Consider the following 19,662-nt stretch of genomic DNA (forward strand, 5'->3'; position numbering starts at 1 on the left):
CACGAGCTAATTACGGCTACGGATGAACCTGACTCTGATACCACTGCTGGAAATCACAGTCTTTCCCGCTTTGTGAAGTTAAGATAGTCACTTAGAGATTAAAGATAGTAAATAGAGCACAAGAGTATAATTCTCAAATTTGGAGATTCTTCCACTATACAAAAGAATAATAGGATTAAAAGGATGTATTCACAAAATTTGACTCACACTTGGTGGCTCACTCAAGCTTGAGGATAAAGACTTCCCAAGCTATCTTTCTTCTCTCTCAAATCTAAGAAGTGGACTCTCTTAGTATTTTTGGATTTCTTGAGATGGTTAGGAATGAAGTCTCTCACCCCTATTTATACTACTCCACCTCCACAATGAATGGTGGAGATTACTTACATCCAAGGGTGGAGATTAATTATCTAGAATGCTCCACACACTCTAAGAAGCTCTACACTCTTCTAATCCCTTCCATATTCTTCCATACTCTTCCATAAGGTTCCACACATCTCTAGAATATTCCAGAGGATTCCACACTCTTCCATAAACTTCTAGAGAGTTCTACACTTCTCTAGAGTTCTCTGGAATGTTCTTGAACCTCTCCAATTAAGGAGAGATCCAACATAGACAAGTTTGTTTTCTAATATTAAAATATTAAAGAAACAATTCGAGATTGCTATTTATAAGTAAATTTAAGTAAAAAGGGTAAACTACACGTTTAAGTATCCCAACTATCACTTTTATTCTGTTTCATTTTTTTGTTTCAAAATCATATATAACCTTATGATTTGATTTCATTTTGGTTACTCACCATTAAAAAATTAACGGTGATGCTGGCGTGTCACCATAATATAACGCTACATCCTCATTGATTTTTTTTAAAAAATTGCCTCGTCATTAGCTCTGTTAATTTTTTAACGGCTGGTGATCAAAATGACACTAAAACGTAACATTATATATAATTTTTGAAAAAAGTGATAGTTGAGTGATTAAAATGGAACAAAAGTGATAGTTGGAATACTAAGCATGTAGTTTACCCATAAAGAAAACTGTTGAAATATAATATGTTGGTAAAATATTGGATTCTTAGTTTTAATAACAATAAATAAAACCTTGACAATCTCATGAAATTAGACCAAAAGTAGAAAGAATTACAAAAAGGGGATTAAAATTAAAAGCAATTGGAAATGGGCTTCCATTGTAGAATTATGAGGCGAAAGTGAAACTCAGCCAATGAGAGAAGAAGTTAATTAATAGAGCTTTGATAAAAGCAGGTGAAGAGAGAAATGGCTTTGCCATGTGTATGAAAATACTAAGGTAATCACTCATTAATTTTCTTCTTTAATTAAAATAATAAATTATTACCTATTAATTTATCAAATCAAAATGTTTAGATTTTGGATTTGCTAATGTCATATGCAATGCATTGATGCTCCTCTTCCTCTTATATTAATAGCAAACTTCTTTTCAGCAAAATCAACAACTAAAAGTCGAGACATAAGCAATGACTGTCGACGGAGGTGGTGGTGGTGGTGGAAAGTCCGATGAGTTCCAGCCATTCCCCGTCAAAGACCAGCTCCCCGGTGTTGATTTCTGCCTCTCCAGTACTCCTTCATGGCGTATGCCTACCTTTACCTTTTTCTTCTTCGTTTCTGTCTATTAAGTTTCTATTTCCACTCTACTTTCTACATTCATTCTCTCTTTTCCTCAAACATCAAACAATCATTCTTTTTTCCCCTTTTTTATTTGCTCTGTTTTTGTTTTCTTTCACTTTTATTCGATGTTCTATGTGAAATTATAATTTGTGTCACGAGTGGATCTTCGCCCTTGATTTTGTTCCTTTGTAGTCTTTCTTTCATGTCTTTCCTGCTTGTTTTCCACACTCTTCTAGTCTTTATAGCTTTTCCCTTACTAGTTAATACTACGATTATTTTCTTCTTCTTCCCGTTTATATAGATTGTTTCATATACAAAAGGAAAACAAATGCCGGATGAAGCTCTCAAAGTGCCATAAAAAACTTGCTGGTTTGTTTGGTTGGAGAGAAAGGAGAAGAAAAACATGTTCAGGAAAATCTTTTAGTTGAGAATCACGAGAAATACGTGAAAAAGACTAAGAAAAAAAATGATGGAATGATAAATGTTTCATTCCTTCTTGTTAGTTTCCCTAGTGAGATTCTCGTTTTCTTGTGTTTAAAGTAACATAGAATATTTGCTTCAAGACTCTTGATCTCTCTCACGTTATGCTCTGTTACTTTGAACCTAAAAGAGATAGGGAATTCTAACATGTTCGACTTGATCTTTCTCCCTCTTTATTGAAAAATCGCTAACTGTTTCTGGTTAAATTGCAGCTGAAGCAGTACTTCTAGGATTTCAGCATTACTTGGTAATGCTTGGCACCACTGTCATCGTATCATCTATACTTGTCCCTTTAATGGGCGGTGGAAACGTAAGAACGCAGGTTTTCATTGAAAGCAAAATTTCCTTTATCTTTTTTAAAATTAGTTCTGTCTTCTCTTTGAACTAAACGTTTTGTTTGTTTGATGCGAAATAGGTGGAGAAAGATGATGTTATTAGTACAATTCTCTTCGTAGCGGGTATAAACACGCTATTTTGCAAACGCTGTTTGGAACCCGGCTGCCAGTGGTGATTGGGGCTTCTTATGCTTACATCATCCCCTCCATTTCCATTGCCTTATCCAGACGATATAGTGTCATCATCGATCCCCGCCAGGTTAATTTCTTTTGATTGCAATTTCGGACCTTCTCTTTTTTTACTGTCAATGACATACGGTTAATGATTCTAATGCCTTGCTAGTTTTCATTCTTATGAAAATTGTTTGATCTTTTAGAGGTTTAAAGCATCCATGAGAGACGTGCAAGTCTTATTGTGGCATCATCCTTCACTATGGCTATTGTTTTCTTTGGTTTCTTGAGAATTATTGGGAGGTAGCATGTTCAAAACATGCATAATTGAATTCTATGATTTGTTTTGCAGTTCCAGTGAATTTTTTGATATGTTGCGATGCAGGTTTATCAGCCCTCTTGCAGCTATTCCTCTGGTGATTCTAACAGGACTTGGGCTCTATGCGCAAGGTTTCCCACAAGAGCACCAAACTCTTCATTTCTCTTTAGAGATAGTTGTGTTCAAGCAGCTACAGTTCTGGTCATCTCAAATCTTGAACCCCAACTAATTGTTTTAAGACAACTAGGCCTATTGGATGTTACATTTACTAACAACTGTGCTACTTCTTACCATGAACCAGATATTAAGACATGTTTTCAGCTTCATTAATGATTGAGAGACATCAGAATTTCTCTGTGAAGTTTGCTATTGGTTCAAACATAAAACACTCGTGTTTATATAGCCTTTATCTTTTGCAAGTATTATTTGTCATAAGCTGTAATCTGAACTACTGCTAAATCTAAAGGACATTATCAGTTTTAATCGTTTAGTGACTCCATTCCTCTCGATAAGTATACTTTGTGGTTTTATTATTCTTGTAATTTCACTAGCAATCCATGAGTGTTTGTGATGGATATATGGTTTGCTCCATTGATATGTAAATATTGTATTTATTCTTTCATTCTGTAATTTCTCTTTTGTTCTCCTTGTTGCATGTAGTTGGCGAGATGCATCGAAGTTAGACTCCCAGCATTGGTACCAGCTGTTTTCTTATCTCAGGTGACCTGCATTCTTAACCCTTTTGTTACTAAGAACATTCTTTGCTTTGCCATTATCATGGACATGTAACATGAACTTTCCATCTACAATTAAGAGTAAGGCTTTGAATTTTAAAGCCGAGTTGTATTATGCATGTATCATTTACATTCTTTGGGTAGATAACAGATGTAAAAATTGCATAGTTAGATTTCTTACTAATTGCAATCCTTCTTTGGTTTTATTGACAAACAAAAATAGGGAAAAAACCATAAAATGATGACATTAAGAAAGCGTCAAATATCAGTGCGGCAACTATTCTGTGATGGGCTTGATTTCACCTTTGCATTTGTCTTGTATCATTACCTAAATCTTTATTTCTCTTCCCTCAGAGTTGCAAACAGTAATGACTTTAATTTACCAAGTTCCCAACTGATAAGGTTTATGTTATTCATCCACATAGGATGAATTCCGTGAAATGCACACTTAGTGCCTATTTGGTAATCACCACATACATATTAAACAATCATACATGTATGATTAGTATAACATATAGTTACACAATTAAATGCACTCACTTGGATTGTCTCGCTATTATCTCCAAAATGTAAAGTTAATTACTCTGGTACTTTTCCTTTGCCTTTAGTTTTGCTTAACTCAGGAGCTTGATTTCAATCTACTCAAGCATCCAATAAAGACACGTACAATATCAATTATTAGTATATTTCCTAACAATTATACTTAAACGTTACTCAAGAGTACATATTATTAACTTTCTATGACAATATCATCCTATTTTTAACATTGTTGGCTCAATAGTATCGAACCCCCCACCATGGTATCGCTACTACTATATTATGGTATCGATACTACTATACTATGGTATCAATACTCTATTATGGTACCGATATCATTTAGCATTCTGTGCTCAATGGTATCGATACCATCTTCATGGTATCGATACTCCCTTCTTGGTATCGATACTACTTAACAGATTATATTGATTTTAAGCCTATATTATCGGTATTGTTCTATCAGTACCGATACCCATGCCCAAAATTTCCAGTTTTTAACCCGATTATCACCCAAATGGGGTCAAATTTCATTATGAATACACCATATAATACTATTAGACTCTTTTTTACATATTCATACTAACTTTCTTTCATTTAGTTTCTTAAAACATCTAGAATCTTCCAAGAACATTCAATTCTAAGAATCATACTACATTTCTAATATGTTCTTAATCCTATCCAATGCTTTCAATCTCTAATTTACCTCTTTGACAAGTCAAATCTACTAATAAACATCCATAAACACTCATATATTAACATATCATTTCAAAACACTTTTTCTTAAATCTCTAATATTTCATCGATATCTTTGTTTTAATCCTATTTAACCCTCCCTTTAGCTTACATATCACTTAAGGTTGTAAAAACAACCCATAATCGAAAGGAAAAATTGATTAATTGAAGTTTACCTTTGGCTATGGAGGGTGGTCCTTGCACGGGAAGAAGAAGAAGAAGAGATAACTCTCTTTGTTTCTATTTTCCCTTTTTCTTCCTAAAATCCCTAATCAGGATAAATTTTAAATTCCTTTTTCCTTAAAAGACTGAAATACCCTCTATATTCATATATTGCTACAATTTAATCCAAAACACTATTTCAAATCATTTTCTTATCTTTTACCATTTATTCAAACAAGTCTTCAAATTTCAAATCTTTTTCAATATAGTCCCTGACTGGATATTTGGGGTATTACAATTCTCCCCCTAAAAAATTCATCCTTGAATTTAAAAACTTTATGCGTTTACCACAATACTTCAACTAGATGAGTCATTTTGGTTACACGATTTTTGAATTTCTCTAATCTTGATCTATATTGGTTCTTTTTCATAATTCAATTCTAATCAAATCTCTATTTTCCCCAAAGTAAGAACATGCAATGAATTTGATTGGTCATTAATAAGCAATGACACATGAAAACATTATAGGTTTTGTCCATTTCAGAAGACAAAAGCTAACTGATAAAATCTATTAAGGTTCAATAATTCTCAAACTTAGTCACAACCGCAATACTTACTTCCAAAGCGATACTTTCATAAAACTTTACCACTTTCTTGTTACTCAATCACTTTTCTCTTTAGATCAGCATAAGACTTTTGTAATTAGCACAACTATAGTATCGCTCACTATACAAATTATAATGTCAAATATTTTATGACATTCGACTACGGCCAACTCTAAAACATGCGTAGATAATTCCTCTTGTGAGTATTTAACTTTATTGAGGCATATATCACCACCTTACCTTTGTGCATAAGCACACTTCCTAAACCGTTGATAGATGCATTAGTAAAAACCACATAATATTTACCTAACTCAAGTTGTATAAACACTAGTGTCTCTATTACAATCATCTTTAGTATTTCAAAACTCTTTTGACCCTTTCTCATTCTAAAAAAAGACATATATTTCCTTAAAACTTGGTTAGCATCAAAGCTAACGTCGAATTTTTTTCACTAACCTTCAACAGTAAACAGCAAACCCTAAAGAAATCGAAACTTCAGGAACATTCTTTAGAAGTTTCCAATTTACTACAACATGAGTTTTTCTTAAGATCCACTCTTATACCTTATACCAAAACAACATGGCCACAAGAAACCATCTCTTCTAACCAAAGTTTCACATTTTAATATTTTGGCAAACAATTTCTTCTCTCGAAGAGTTTTTATTTAACTGTCAAAATCTATGTATAACCACATAGATTTATCTTTCTTTTCGCTAATAACACACATACTTCCCAAGATGAAATACTCGAGTTGATAAAACTTTGATCAATCAACTCTTATAATTGAGCCTCTAATTCTCTTGACTCACTTAAGTCATTTAATACTAAATCATATATACATGTTCAATACATCAATAACCATTTACCTTAAATTCCACCTTTCAATATGGAGGTAACTCAATCAATTTACCTGAAAACACATCTATAAATTCCCAATTTTTGTGAAATTATCAAACAATTTCTACATTAATTACTTGAGTATCTATCACATTAACAATAAAAGCTATATATATATATATATATCTCTTTCTAAAATCATTTTCTTCACAATCATTATCGATATCACCCTGAGTGATGATTTTACTTTCTCACTAACACTATAATTTCCATACCCTCTGCATATTTCTGAATCAATCATCTTTGTTGACAAACAACTTATTTTCAATATGATTTTAAATCGTCAAATGACAATTTCATTAGATCCACCAGGAACATAGGCCCGAAAATCTTTATTAAATGTTTACTACATGTCCAACTCACACTTGCACCATAACCCACTAGGGTTTACCGCTATCATCTCACTCGAGATTAAGTTAAATAGAATAATTTTATTTTAAAATCTTTCATTTCCTTCTTGAGGAAATCCATGTAACTTTCCAAATCCATTTAAAATATTCTCGAGCACATGAAACATTTTTTCTCTCAACTATAAAAGTCTAATTATCCACATCATTAAATAAGAAGACTTGACAACTTTGTAGCAATAACCTCATAGAAGTTAATGCTAAAATTAAATTAGTAACCAAATTTACTCTTATAAATAGTTCAACTTTTTAATAGATTCCTCCAATGAAGAAACATCGTTAAACGCTAGGGCATTCCTTTAACAGAATGGAGGAAAATCCCAATCAACTTCTACCCTTTTATGGCATGATACTAAAATCATGTCAGATTCTCTTGGGTCGATTTTGATCTCAAACTTCTTTTCAATATCATTTAATTTCTTACCTTTTTCCTTAGTTTCCGACATCTATTAGGACATACATAAGAATAACAATAAAACTAATCAGGAGTGACATCAATCACCCTCTAATTGACATTATATCAGTAACTTTGACAATCTTATTGGCATGTAATCCTTTTTACATTAACATACATTCGATTTTGGCCGAGAATTGGCTAAACCTATAGCTCTGATACTAATAAATATAACAACCATCTCCCATATACATTTACGTATACGAGATATGGATGTCACCTTACTTTTCAAATAGTTTTGTCTTTTGAAAACTTTAAAAGTTTGTTTCAAAATTTAAATTAAAACATTTTAGCACAATGATAAAACAATCATCAAAATATATTACCAAAATGTCCTCTTTATATACATTACAGAGCTTTTTTCTTTAAATTTGATTACATGCCAACAATTGTTCAAAAATAAACATGATTGTCCTACCGTTACTGATGAGAGAGTCAAGCTTAACAGATGATATATATTGCTACTACTGCACTCCTTATTTAATTTGTCTCCACTTTTACCTACGCATGGAAACAACACACGTTAAGTATTTACTTAGTGAGACATAATATTGTAAAGTAACGTTTGTGTATACATAGGTATGACATATTTATTTAGTTCGTACTAAATCGTATATTCTTTAACGATCCTATAATTCTCGTTATTTAAATTGTATTTCATTCACAATTATCTTAATTATTTGTAGTATGCCTATCATACTTATCTTCTTTTATATTTTTCTTTTACATTTATCTCTTTATTCATTATTCTTTGTTTTCATTGATGGCATCCATTTATATTTATAATGCATCATTATGCCTTTTCATTTATAGCATCTTTCTATACCGATAATGCACCCATATGCATTTAAATTATGGCATCCTTTCATGCCCTTTTATACGTTATTATACATTTCATTTATGGCATCCTTTCATGCCCTTCTATTCACTATTATACATTGTCACATATCTAGTCTTTATTCAAAGTCATTTACCCTTTCATCTAACTGGCATAATTGACACCTTTCTGTCAAATGCACAGCTCAAAGGCACTTAGCATTTCATCTAACTAGCATAATTGACATCTTTCTATCAAATGCACACCTAGGCCAATAATATTTTATTTTTGAAATATTTTTACTCTAATAATTATCACTTAACACTTTCAATTCATTATAAATTCTATAGTTTGCACACGTAGTGCCAATACGGTAATTCACAAACGTATTATAATTTACGTGGGTTGCACACCCACTACAAATACTAAAAATTAACCCTTTTTAATTTATTATAAACTTTATACATTTGCAACCTTAGTGCTAACATGGTAATTTACCAACTTTCTATTCATGTTCATTTATTAAGATACACACGTAGTGCCTGTACTGTAGTTCATCATCTCATGATGAATTTCGTGAATTACACACTTAGTGCCGAAACAGTTATTCATCCACATAGGATGAATTCCTGAAATGCAAACTTAGTGTCGAAACGGCTATTCATCCATACAGGATAAATTCCGTGAAATGCACACTTAGTGCTGAAAAAATTATTCATCCACGTAGGATGAATTCCGTGAAATGCACACTTAGTACCAAAACGGTTATTAATCCACGTAGGATGAATTCCGTGAAATGCACACTCGGTGCCGAAATGGTTATTCATCCATATAGAATAAATTCCGTGAAATGCACACTCAGTGTCGAAACGGTTATTCATCCACGTAGGATGAATTTCGTAAATGCACACTTAGTGTCGAAACGGTTATTCATCCACGTATGAAGAATTCCGTGAAATGCACACTTAGTGCCGAAATGGTTATTCATCCAAGTAGGATGAATTCCGTGAAATGCATACTTAGTTCTGAAACGGTTATTCATCCACATAGGATGAATTCCGTGAAATGCACACTTAGTGCCGAAACAGTTATTCATCCACGTAGGATGAAGTCTGTGTAATGTAAACTTAGTATCGAAACAGTTATTCATCCACATAGGTTGAATTCCGTGAAATACACACTTAGAGCCGAAACGGTTATTCATCCACGTAGGATGAATTCCGTGAAATGCACACTTAGTGCTGAAACGGTTATTCATCCACGTAGGATAAATTCCGTGAAATGTACACTTAGTGCCAAAACGGTTATTCATCCACATATGATAAATTCCGTGAAATGCACACTTAGTACCGAAACGGTTATTCATCCACGTAGGATGAATTCCGTGAAAGGTACACTTAGTGCCAAAACGAATATTCATCCACATAGGATGAAATCCGTGAAATGCACCCTTAATGCCTATTTGGTAATCACCACATACATATTAAACAATCATACATATATGATTAATATAACATATAGTTACACAATTAAATGCACTCACTTGGATTGTCTCGCTATTATCTCTAAAATGTAACGTTAATTACTCTGGTACTTTGCCTTTAGTTTTGCTTAACTCAGTAGCTTGATTTTGATCTACTCAAGCATCCAATAAAGACACATACAATATCAATTATTAGTATATTTCCAAACAATTATACTTAAACGTTACTCAAGAGTACATATTATTAACATTCTATAACAATATCAGCCTATTTTTAACATTTTTGGCTCAATAGTATTGATACCCCCCACCATGGTCGATACTACTATACTACGGTATCGATACTCTATTATGGTACCGATACCATTTTGCATTATGTGCTCAATGGTATTGATACCATATTCATGGTATCGATACTCCCCTCTTGGTATCGATACCACTTGAATCGGTATCGATACTACTCAATAGATTATATTGATTTTAAGGCTATATTATCAGTACTGTTCTATCAATACCGATACATGTGCCCAAAATTTTTAGTTTTCAACCCGATTATCACCCAAATGGGGTCAAATTTCGTTATGAATACACCATACAATACTATTAAACTCTTCTTTATCTATTCATACTAACTTTCCTTCATTTAGTTTCTTAAAACATCTAAATTCTTCCAAGAACTTTCAATTCTAAGAATCACACAACTTTTTCTAATATGTTCTTAATCATATCCAATGTTTCCAATCTCTCATTTACCTCTTTGACAAGTCAAATCTACCAATAAACATCCATAAACACTAATATATTAACATATCATTTCAAAACCCATTTTCTTAAATCTCTAATATTTCATCCATATCTTTGTTTTCCCTTTAGCTTACATATCACTTAAGGTTGTAAAAACAACCCATAATCGAAAGGAAAAATTGATTAATTGAAGTTTACCTTTGGCTATGGAGGGTGGTCCTCGCACGGGAATTAGAAGAAGAAGAGAAGATATAACTCTCTTTGTTTCTACTTTCCCTTTTTCTTTCTAAAATCCCTAATAAGGATAAATTTTAAATTCTTTTTTCCTTAAAAGACTGAAATACCCTCTATATTCATCTATTGCTATAATTTAATCCAAAACACTATTTCAAATCATTTGCTTATCTTTTACCATTTATTCAAATAAGTCTTCAAATTTCAAATCTTTTTCAATATATAGTCCCTGACCTGATATTTGGGGTATTACAAGAATAATCAAAATTGCCTGATTCTCTTCAGGAATCGTCCTAAATCTCATACCAATTGATAGGGAAATGACAACGGATGATGAACGTTGCTCTTTGTTGAAGAATCAAACCTAGAAAGCTCTAGACTCGATCAAAGAACGAGATGATGAAAATTTGATATGGGTGACGATAAGAGACTTGGATTAGGATTTTTAGTTTTTGATTTTAAGACAAGAGAAACAAAGATTAAGATAATAAAACAAGGTTAATGAAAACAATTAAGGAAAATAGGACAAGGATAAGAAAACAACTAAAAGACAAAACATGTAATGAAGAATTAAGCTTATCTCCTTTAAAGATGAGTGGATATGATGAATTGATGTTGGATTTTGATGAATGAATGCTTGTTGGAAAGATAACAATATAAGGATATCAACGAAGAAGATAGATCAAAATTTTGATGGTAGAATCTTTGTAAAAAGTTATTTGAAAATTTACCCCCGGTAGTTTAATGCTTAACGCAAACCCTAGGGTTTGTATATGGTGGTGGCGTGATGATGGAGGAAGAAGAGGATGATTATAAAAGATGGAAAATAGATGGATATTTCCTTATTGAACCCTTCTAGTCATAATAAAAAGGTAAACTCGATAATACGACTCTAACCAACCCTCCTACTCGTAATGAGAAGGCAAACCGGAGTGTGAAGATCTTCCTCTCAAGAACTTAAAGAACTTAAAAGAAAAGAAGCTTCGAAGGCACAAGGCTATCAGCTCTTGTAAAAATGATCTCTCATTTTATTTAATAATAAATAAGAAAACGTGAAATATTTACAGTGGTGGGATGAGCCTCCTTTATATAGGTGATGAGTAATCCTTGTTGTAACCTAACTATATAATAAATAAATATGCCCTATTAGCAATAAACTATAGATAATTGTTTTAACATTATCTTAATTCCTAATAAATTAATAAATTTAATCCTAAAAGATAATGCATCATCCTATATTAAATTATATTACAAATAATCAATAAAAATATTAAAAATTCGTAATATTTACAAAATCTTGTATTAATCTCGTATATGATTTTTTGCATGCGTTGTTTTCAGTAAAATGAACATATCATGAGTTCCCGATATTGGATTGAGGCGATTCAAAAACCATTGGAAATATAAGAGACGGTCGGTCATAACTCCATAAGACGTATTGACCAAATAGCATTAGAATCCCATTCAAAAAGCAATCGCAAGTCTGCTGTTCTTTTCTAAGGCTTGGTCGTGTGAGTCCATTAAAAGCGTTAGTCCATCTACCTTATGATATATGTATCAACCATTATCAATGCAACATGTGTAATTTTGAGCTCGTCTATCTGGACCATAATCTAAAGAAAGTAATTCACCAGATATTCTTTCTTAACCTTGATTGACAATCTACAATTTATACGTAATGAAAAAAACATAAATTATAATTGATGTTTTACAAAATCTTAAAAACATTTATAATAGCATATACTTACATAATTTTTAAACCATAAGGGAAATTTCTCTCTATGTCTTTCTTCAATACACAACGAACTTTGCAATTGAATCTCCATTTTATGATTTTTGTTTCAATAAACATGATATACGTTAAATCACATTTAAAGTAAAACTTGAATGATTAAATGGTAAGTTAATTACTTACTCTATATATGGTTCAACTTTATCACAATTTGTAAATATATGCCACTGCATCATTTCAAACTCTTGGTCAAACAATAATTCATATCTTGTTGTTCCTAAAGGACAAAAACTTCCTAAAAACAATGAGTCTAGGATCATGAAATTCTTCCCCTCATTATCATCATTTCTATCTTGTCGATTAAATTTTGTCACAATCCCAGAGAGATAAATAGAACAAAAAGTTAGACATTCAGTTGAAATACATGACTCTACTATACATCCTTTGGGACAAGCCTTGTTTCATGTATATATCTTGAGCGTACCTAAAAACCTATTATATAAAAGAAATTTTTATGTAAAATTAAATTTATAACAATATTATAATTTGATTTAAAATAAAAAAAAAGTGATAAAATTACCTCTCAATATGATATATCCATCGATAATGCACATGTACTCCTACCATGACTTCACGAGGCAAGTGTACAATCAAATGCACCATCACATTAAAAAAACATAGAGGCATTTTTTTCCAACTTACACATAATGATGGCACTATTTTGTTTTTGTAAGTCTTCTACTTCATTCTTTTTTAGTGTTTTACAGTATTATCTTAGAACAACGTTTACAAGTTCATATAGTGCTTGAAACACATCTTTCGAAACCTTACTATCATTTACATTAACTCATCATGAGATGTTCAACGTATATCTATCAGGAAACTTCATTGACTTTTGAAAACAACAATTTTTCCTTTCCTCCTTTGATAGATTGTAGAATGCATGAGACATCAAGTAAGAATCGTCTTTCATTTTTTTTCAAATATAATTCTTTCTTGATTTTCATGTCCTCAAGATCTAATCTTGCACTTATAGTATCTTTTATTTTCCCTTCAATGTTTAATGTTGTTTCTAAAGTGTTATCATAGATGTTATTCTCAATATGAATAACATCTAGATTATGTCGTAATTTCATTGTTTTTCAATAAGGCAGCTTAAAGAATATGCTTTTCTTAGTTCAAATCAGCTCTTCAGGGCTACATTGTCTCTTCAACTTATTTGGATCTTTTCCAAATTTCTTCTCTTTGAGACCATTGAATTATTGCAACAATTGGATCCCATATAAATCCTTCGGCTTTGGTCTATTTTCTATCTTACCATCAAACATTCTACTTTTCTCCAAACATGATCATGAGGTAGAAAACGATGATGAAACATGTAACATATCTTGTTTCTCAACTTTCGTGATGGAGCAACATTGTTACAAATTGGGCATGCAAAATATCCTTTTGTACTCCAACTTGATAAATCCCTATAAGCATGAAAATCATTTATAGTCCAAAGAACAACTGCAAACATTTGAAAATGCTCATTCTTATAAGAATCATAAGCCCATACTACATTTTCCCATAAATCTTTCAGTTCATTTATCAATTGGCTTAAATAGACATTTATATCTTTTTCTGGAGAGTTTCTTCCTGGAATAAGTAATGACATCATCATGAACGGCTCTATCATACATTTCCAAGGAGATAGATTATACAGAATAATAATAATTGGCCATATACTATATACAGAGCTCATAATCCCGAATGGATTAAATCCATTAGTTGCTAAGCCAAGTTTAACATTTCTTGGATCATTTTCAAACCATTCATTTTACTTGTTGAAATCTTTCCAAGCATCTCCATCCATTGGATTCCTTTTTGTATCATCATCAACACATTTTTATATATGACACTGCATATCTTGTGATATGCTCTTTTTTATAAACAATCGTTGGAGTCTTGGTTTTAGTGGAAAATAACATAGTACCTTTCATGGTAGTTTCTTCTCAACAACCTTCCACCAAGATGTTCTACATGTTGGACATATTTTTTTACCCTTTAACTCCCCCTAAAACAAAACACAATCATATCTGCATACATGAATTGTCATGTAACTAAGTCCTATGCCTCTCAGAACTTTAATTGCCTTATAATATGATGTTGGAATTGTACTATTGGGAAAAGCCTCTATTAATAATCTCAGTATCATATTTATTGCTTTGTTTCTCATTTGATATTAAACCTTGATGTACAACAATTTAACAATAAAAGACAATTTAAACATACTTGTGTACCCGGGTAATAACCCACATTGTGTATCATTCAACAATTTGCTATATCTTTTAGCTTCTTCTTCACCTTTACTGAAATTAACACCATGATTTGTTTCATCTTCATCTAGTATGGGGAACAAATCTCTAATAAATCATTTAATCTACCATCTAAGCCTTCAGTATTATGAGCTATCCCCTCATGAGGAGTATCACTTCCAATAGCGAAATCAAATTGCTCACAGTGGTAAACCCATTTGGTATAGCTTTCTGAAATACCTTTTATAAGTAAATGATCTTCCACCTCATTCTAAGACCTAAAACTTACATTTAAACATTTTCAACAAGGACACTGAATTTTACATTCTGATCCCATATTGATTTTAACAAAATCCATGAAAGTTTAAACATCTTCAACATAGTTCGCAGAATATTTGGACCCCATCATCCAACTTTTATCCATGGTGCTAATTTATCCTAATAGAAAATAAAAAATATATAAAATTTGTTAAAATACAAGATGCTAAAGTAAAAAAAACATATGATCAATTCAAATTAAAACTGCATAAGCATACGTGAAAAGATAAAATTTCAAGTATTTCAAAACAACATAAGAATATGTACAAAATTCCATAAAATACAAAAGTCACAATTAATTAGACTTACATTTTAATATATTTTCAAGAAAATTTCTATATTAAATCATTTTTGGTTTATGATTTTAACTAGATTAACAAACTTTTTAACATTTAATTTAATATAATATTGAGACTCAAACCTTATATTTCCCTACAAACTCGATAACATGCTATGTGTTCTGGAAGCAATAAGTGGTGGTCATTTGAATGGCTATAAAAACATAATACCATAATATACAAAAGCTTTAATAAGCTTTATCCGTAAATTGAACTAACACTTTCTGAAATTTCAAGTACAGTAAAACTAACCACATTTTCAAATTGATTTCTACATACAAATAAACCTATAATCTTAACATCCTTACCTTGTGATTAAGAATCAGATTACACCTCTAAAAATTAGCTTTATCCTTTGATTTATATCTTTAAATAGTTCATGCACAAAAAAAAAGTAAAAAGTTATCTTCAATTACTATCAAGTTTAGAGCAAAATAAAATAGTACTAACTTAAAATAATTTTCATTCTTACTAATTCTTCAAATACTCAAAGTCGGTACTCATTTTCAATGAATATTTGGACATAAATATTAGGATATCTAAGGACATTCTAAATAAATAAAAAGTTTAGAAAATTACAAGAGCCAAACACATGCAAATATCTGATATAGTCTCAATCAACATAGATTTCCATTATTTTTTCCTAGTTTCTGCATAGAGCCAAGACTGGCCATATAAGAAAATACATGAAAACTGATAAAATTGATCACTAGTTGAATAAGTGGTAGAGAGCGATTCATTACCTAAAAAGTCAAAGTATTAAAATGAATGTTGGTGCATCATTCAAACTCCTATATAAAATGGGAAGAAACTATAAATTCTTACTAGAGTAAAGCGTTTAACCCAACTTACTTGGAACGAAGCTCGAGTCTAGAACTTATGTCATGCAAATGTACTTGAGGTGTGTGAGAAGGAACATATGAACCTTTGACTCAAAAACAAACAGAAAAGTCTTGGAAGAAACTTTAACAAAGATGAAAACACAAATTAAAGTGTTAGTATGACAATTGTAAAAAAGAAATCAGAAAAACTTCAATAAATGGATCATAAGCTAATTATAGGATCAAACTTATAATTTCCACCACTATGAAAATGTGTAAACAACTTATACCCTGACTCTCTAAAAAGTGTCCATAGTGGAGTCGTCAAGCTTTCATAACCATTTTTTAGAAAACAATTAAGTTAAAAAAATTATGACTATATTTGAAAATTAGCGATTTTGAATTAATTTGAAAATTTTGAATTGGAGTCGCCATCAAACTTTAGGTTAGGTAGGTCGAATACTTAAAAACATCTTTTAAATAATTCAGAAAAAATAATTTAAAAGACAAAAGTTGGTCTGCGTTTACCAAAAATCTGATTTAACGGGTCCGGGAGTCGATTACGAGTGGGGAAGGATTAACACCCCACAGCGCCCAAAATAGGTACTTAGTCGCTCATATATTGTCGCAAATGGTGGAAATTATAAATCGAATATAAAGTTATAATATGGTCCATTTATTAAAGTTTAATTAATTTGCTTCGAATTATTTAATAGAGAAAATCCTTTAATTCGAAAAGTAATATCAAGATTTGCTCATCCTCCTACGGGAGGCTATCTCTTCTATTTCTTGTCTAAAAAGAATATTCCCTCCTCGACTTATAAAAAAACACAAATCACATATAAATTGAATATCCACATTTGCATAAAATAAATTACTATTAAAAAACATGCATTGCATCATTTGAATTAGATTAAAAACGAATTAATTAGCACTTTAAAAAAATAAACTCAATTTATTTCGAGTTCACATTTCATTCGAATGTCGTATCAGATCGCACTACTTCGACCAAGCAGTGCTTTCCACGCTCATTCTACAAATAAGTGTTCTTGAAATTATTCGAGTAAAAAGGCATTAAAAATGAATGAAACAAACATTTTGTACAATCATTCGAAACCAATTCCAAAAAGCAAAGAATATATTCATTCATAAATACACGTACGTTTATAAGGGTTGAGAATATTAGATAAATATATACATATATTTCTATTACATGATATAATATATACATACATAAATAATACGAACAAATATATAATATCCATACATGATAAAAAAATGTAAGGAAACAAACTCTAACTATGCAAAAATTAAATTATAGAAGTAAAATAAACAGACAATAAAACACAATAATTAAAGGACTAAAATTAAAGTATTGAAAAATAAAGAGACATAAATAAACGATTAGAACATTAAAGTAAGTAAAACGTAAAGACTAAAATTAAATAAAGAAAATAAAAAGGTATAAATTTAAAAGTGCATAAAATTAAATAACAGAAATAAAATGCAATAAAAATAAAATGTTAGTATCAAATTTTATTATTTATCCCATACCGTATATAATGTGAGTCATACCCTGGGGCGGGTCATCGCAAGGTCGTACAATATTTTGAACATAAAATAAATAAATAAATAATACTGGTTAGCAATTAGCGGTTAGAATAGGTTAGTTGTTAAGAAAGTTAGTTGTTAGCTGTTAGAAATGTTAGATGTTAGAAACGTTAGCGGTTAGCAGAGTTCGGACCTTAATAATGTGGGTCATACCCCGAACCGGGTCACTACAAGGTCGAATAATAATTCAAACAAATTAATAAAAAAAAATAGTAGTTAGTACAGTCCGTACCATAATAATGTGGATCATACCCCGGATCGGGTCACCACAAGGTCGATTCGAATATGAGAAATAAATAAATAAATAAACAATGATTAGAATGCAAGAAAATAAAAGTCAGTGGTTAATATGCGATAAAATAAAAGTTAGTGAATAATATAAAACATATAAAGTATAAATCAGTGACCAAATTAAAATAAAGTAAAACAGGGGGTCAGAATCATAATAAATAAAACAACAGATGCATAGTGACCAAGATGTAAAAACAAGGCTAAAGATGGGGGATCATAACATGATTTTCCCTTGGAATAGTTACCAGAAAATGAAGATACTATGAAATTGGGGGACTATGCACTCAATTTACCCAAAATGAAATTAAACACCCCATGTAACTTCCACGATTTTTCTCATTCCTTCTTCTTTTTCTTCCTTCCCCAACTCACCATACGGTATCACTCACCACAAAAGCTCTAAGGCTTTAAACGCCGGCCACCGCCATGGTGACCTCCCCTAAACTCCGACCGACGATCGAATAACAATATGGGTAAACCGACTTACCCCGAGCGAACCGATACTATTCGATTCCCTATCTATTTACAAACAACTCTCTACCGAAGCCTCCTCATACCCCACGTCCGACGGCCGATTACCAAAAAAGGTAAATATGCCTTGCTCTTTTGCTCGTGGCCACCAATATGGTGGCCAACTAGACCCAAACTAAGCCAAAAACAGCCCCCTCCTCCTTCTCAAAGGACTAACCGAAAATTCCCAATAAAATAATAAAATAAAAACTTCCCCTCACAAACGGCCAAAGACCACCGACCAACGCCCCTTAGACGTGGCCAACCCCTATGGTGACAGATCACTCACCACTCTCACCATATTTTTTTTGTTAATGCTTAAAAAAGAAAGAAGACAAGCATGGAAACAAATAAAATGAAGGAGAGACCAAGCCCTTTCTATTTTTTTTCATACAAAACTGGGGGCCTTTTTTTGCATTCTGATTCATTTTTAAAGCCCCACCAAAATTATAAATGGTAAAAATATTTGCTTGGTCCTTACATTTTGTTCCCTCTTTAATTTTAGGGTAAAATTAGGGTATTACAACTGCCTCTCTTTGTTCGTCTATTGTGTAAACAATGATTAAGAAAAGACAAATAATGGCCTAAATTTGTCTGAACACGTTGCAAATCCATCTTCGGACGACAATATTCCTCATCATTCTTTTATTTGATTTTTGCCTCGGTCTTTCAACCGAATGATTTTTCTTTGTGACCATTATCGCATTATGAGAATAGGGAAAAGACCCTAAACACCAATTTTGTCTAGCTATGATGTTCACTCCGCATCTGGAGCTCCAATTCTTTGTCTGAACACATAAGATTTAAAAATGAAATTGTTCCTTCACGTTGAGGACGTCGGGTCAATCTAGATATAATTTGGTGTTGAAGACGACACTACTCATCCTTTTTGAAGAGTTCTGACCGCTTTCAAGTAAAGTATTTGCTGCAGAAGACACGGTTCCTTCTTGTTGAGGAATTCGATTCAATTTGGAGATAATTTGGTGTTGAAGA

General features: G+C 31.7%; 1 protein-coding gene and 1 long non-coding RNA gene across 2 annotated transcripts; both read left to right on the forward strand.

Moving 5' to 3' along the window:
• Positions 1-1,435: 1,435 nt before the first annotated feature.
• Positions 1,436-2,864, forward strand: LOC120187551 (nucleobase-ascorbate transporter 4-like). The gene is made up of 4 exons (XM_039191254.1): positions 1,436-1,604; positions 2,333-2,430; positions 2,536-2,714; positions 2,833-2,864. The coding sequence occupies exons 1-3, from the start codon at positions 1,490-1,492 to the stop codon at positions 2,629-2,631; spliced, it is 309 nt and encodes a 102-aa protein (XP_039047185.1). The 5' UTR covers positions 1,436-1,489; the 3' UTR covers positions 2,632-2,714; positions 2,833-2,864.
• LOC120187552 lies at positions 2,863-3,825 on the forward strand. The gene is made up of 3 exons (XR_005522305.1): positions 2,863-2,929; positions 3,012-3,076; positions 3,606-3,825. It is a non-coding gene; the product is annotated as an uncharacterized LOC120187552 (long non-coding RNA).
• Positions 3,826-19,662: the final 15,837 nt, after the last annotated feature.

This window comes from Hibiscus syriacus, unplaced genomic scaffold (assembly GCF_006381635.1).
Source record: "Hibiscus syriacus cultivar Baekdansim isolate YM2019G1 unplaced genomic scaffold, ASM638163v2 tig00113725_pilon, whole genome shotgun sequence".
NCBI classification, from domain to species: domain Eukaryota; kingdom Viridiplantae; phylum Streptophyta; class Magnoliopsida; order Malvales; family Malvaceae; genus Hibiscus; species Hibiscus syriacus.

Coding starts and splice junctions, on each gene's coding strand:
- LOC120187551 (XM_039191254.1), top strand. CDS start 1,490: ATGACTGTCGACGGAGGTGGTGGTGGTGGTGGAAAGTCCGATGAGTTC. Junction 1,605..2,332: donor CTCCAGTACTCCTTCATGGC/GTATGCCTACCT, acceptor GTTAAATTGCAG/CTGAAGCAGTACTTCTAGGA. Junction 2,431..2,535: donor CTTTAATGGGCGGTGGAAAC/GTAAGAACGCAG, acceptor GATGCGAAATAG/GTGGAGAAAGATGATGTTAT.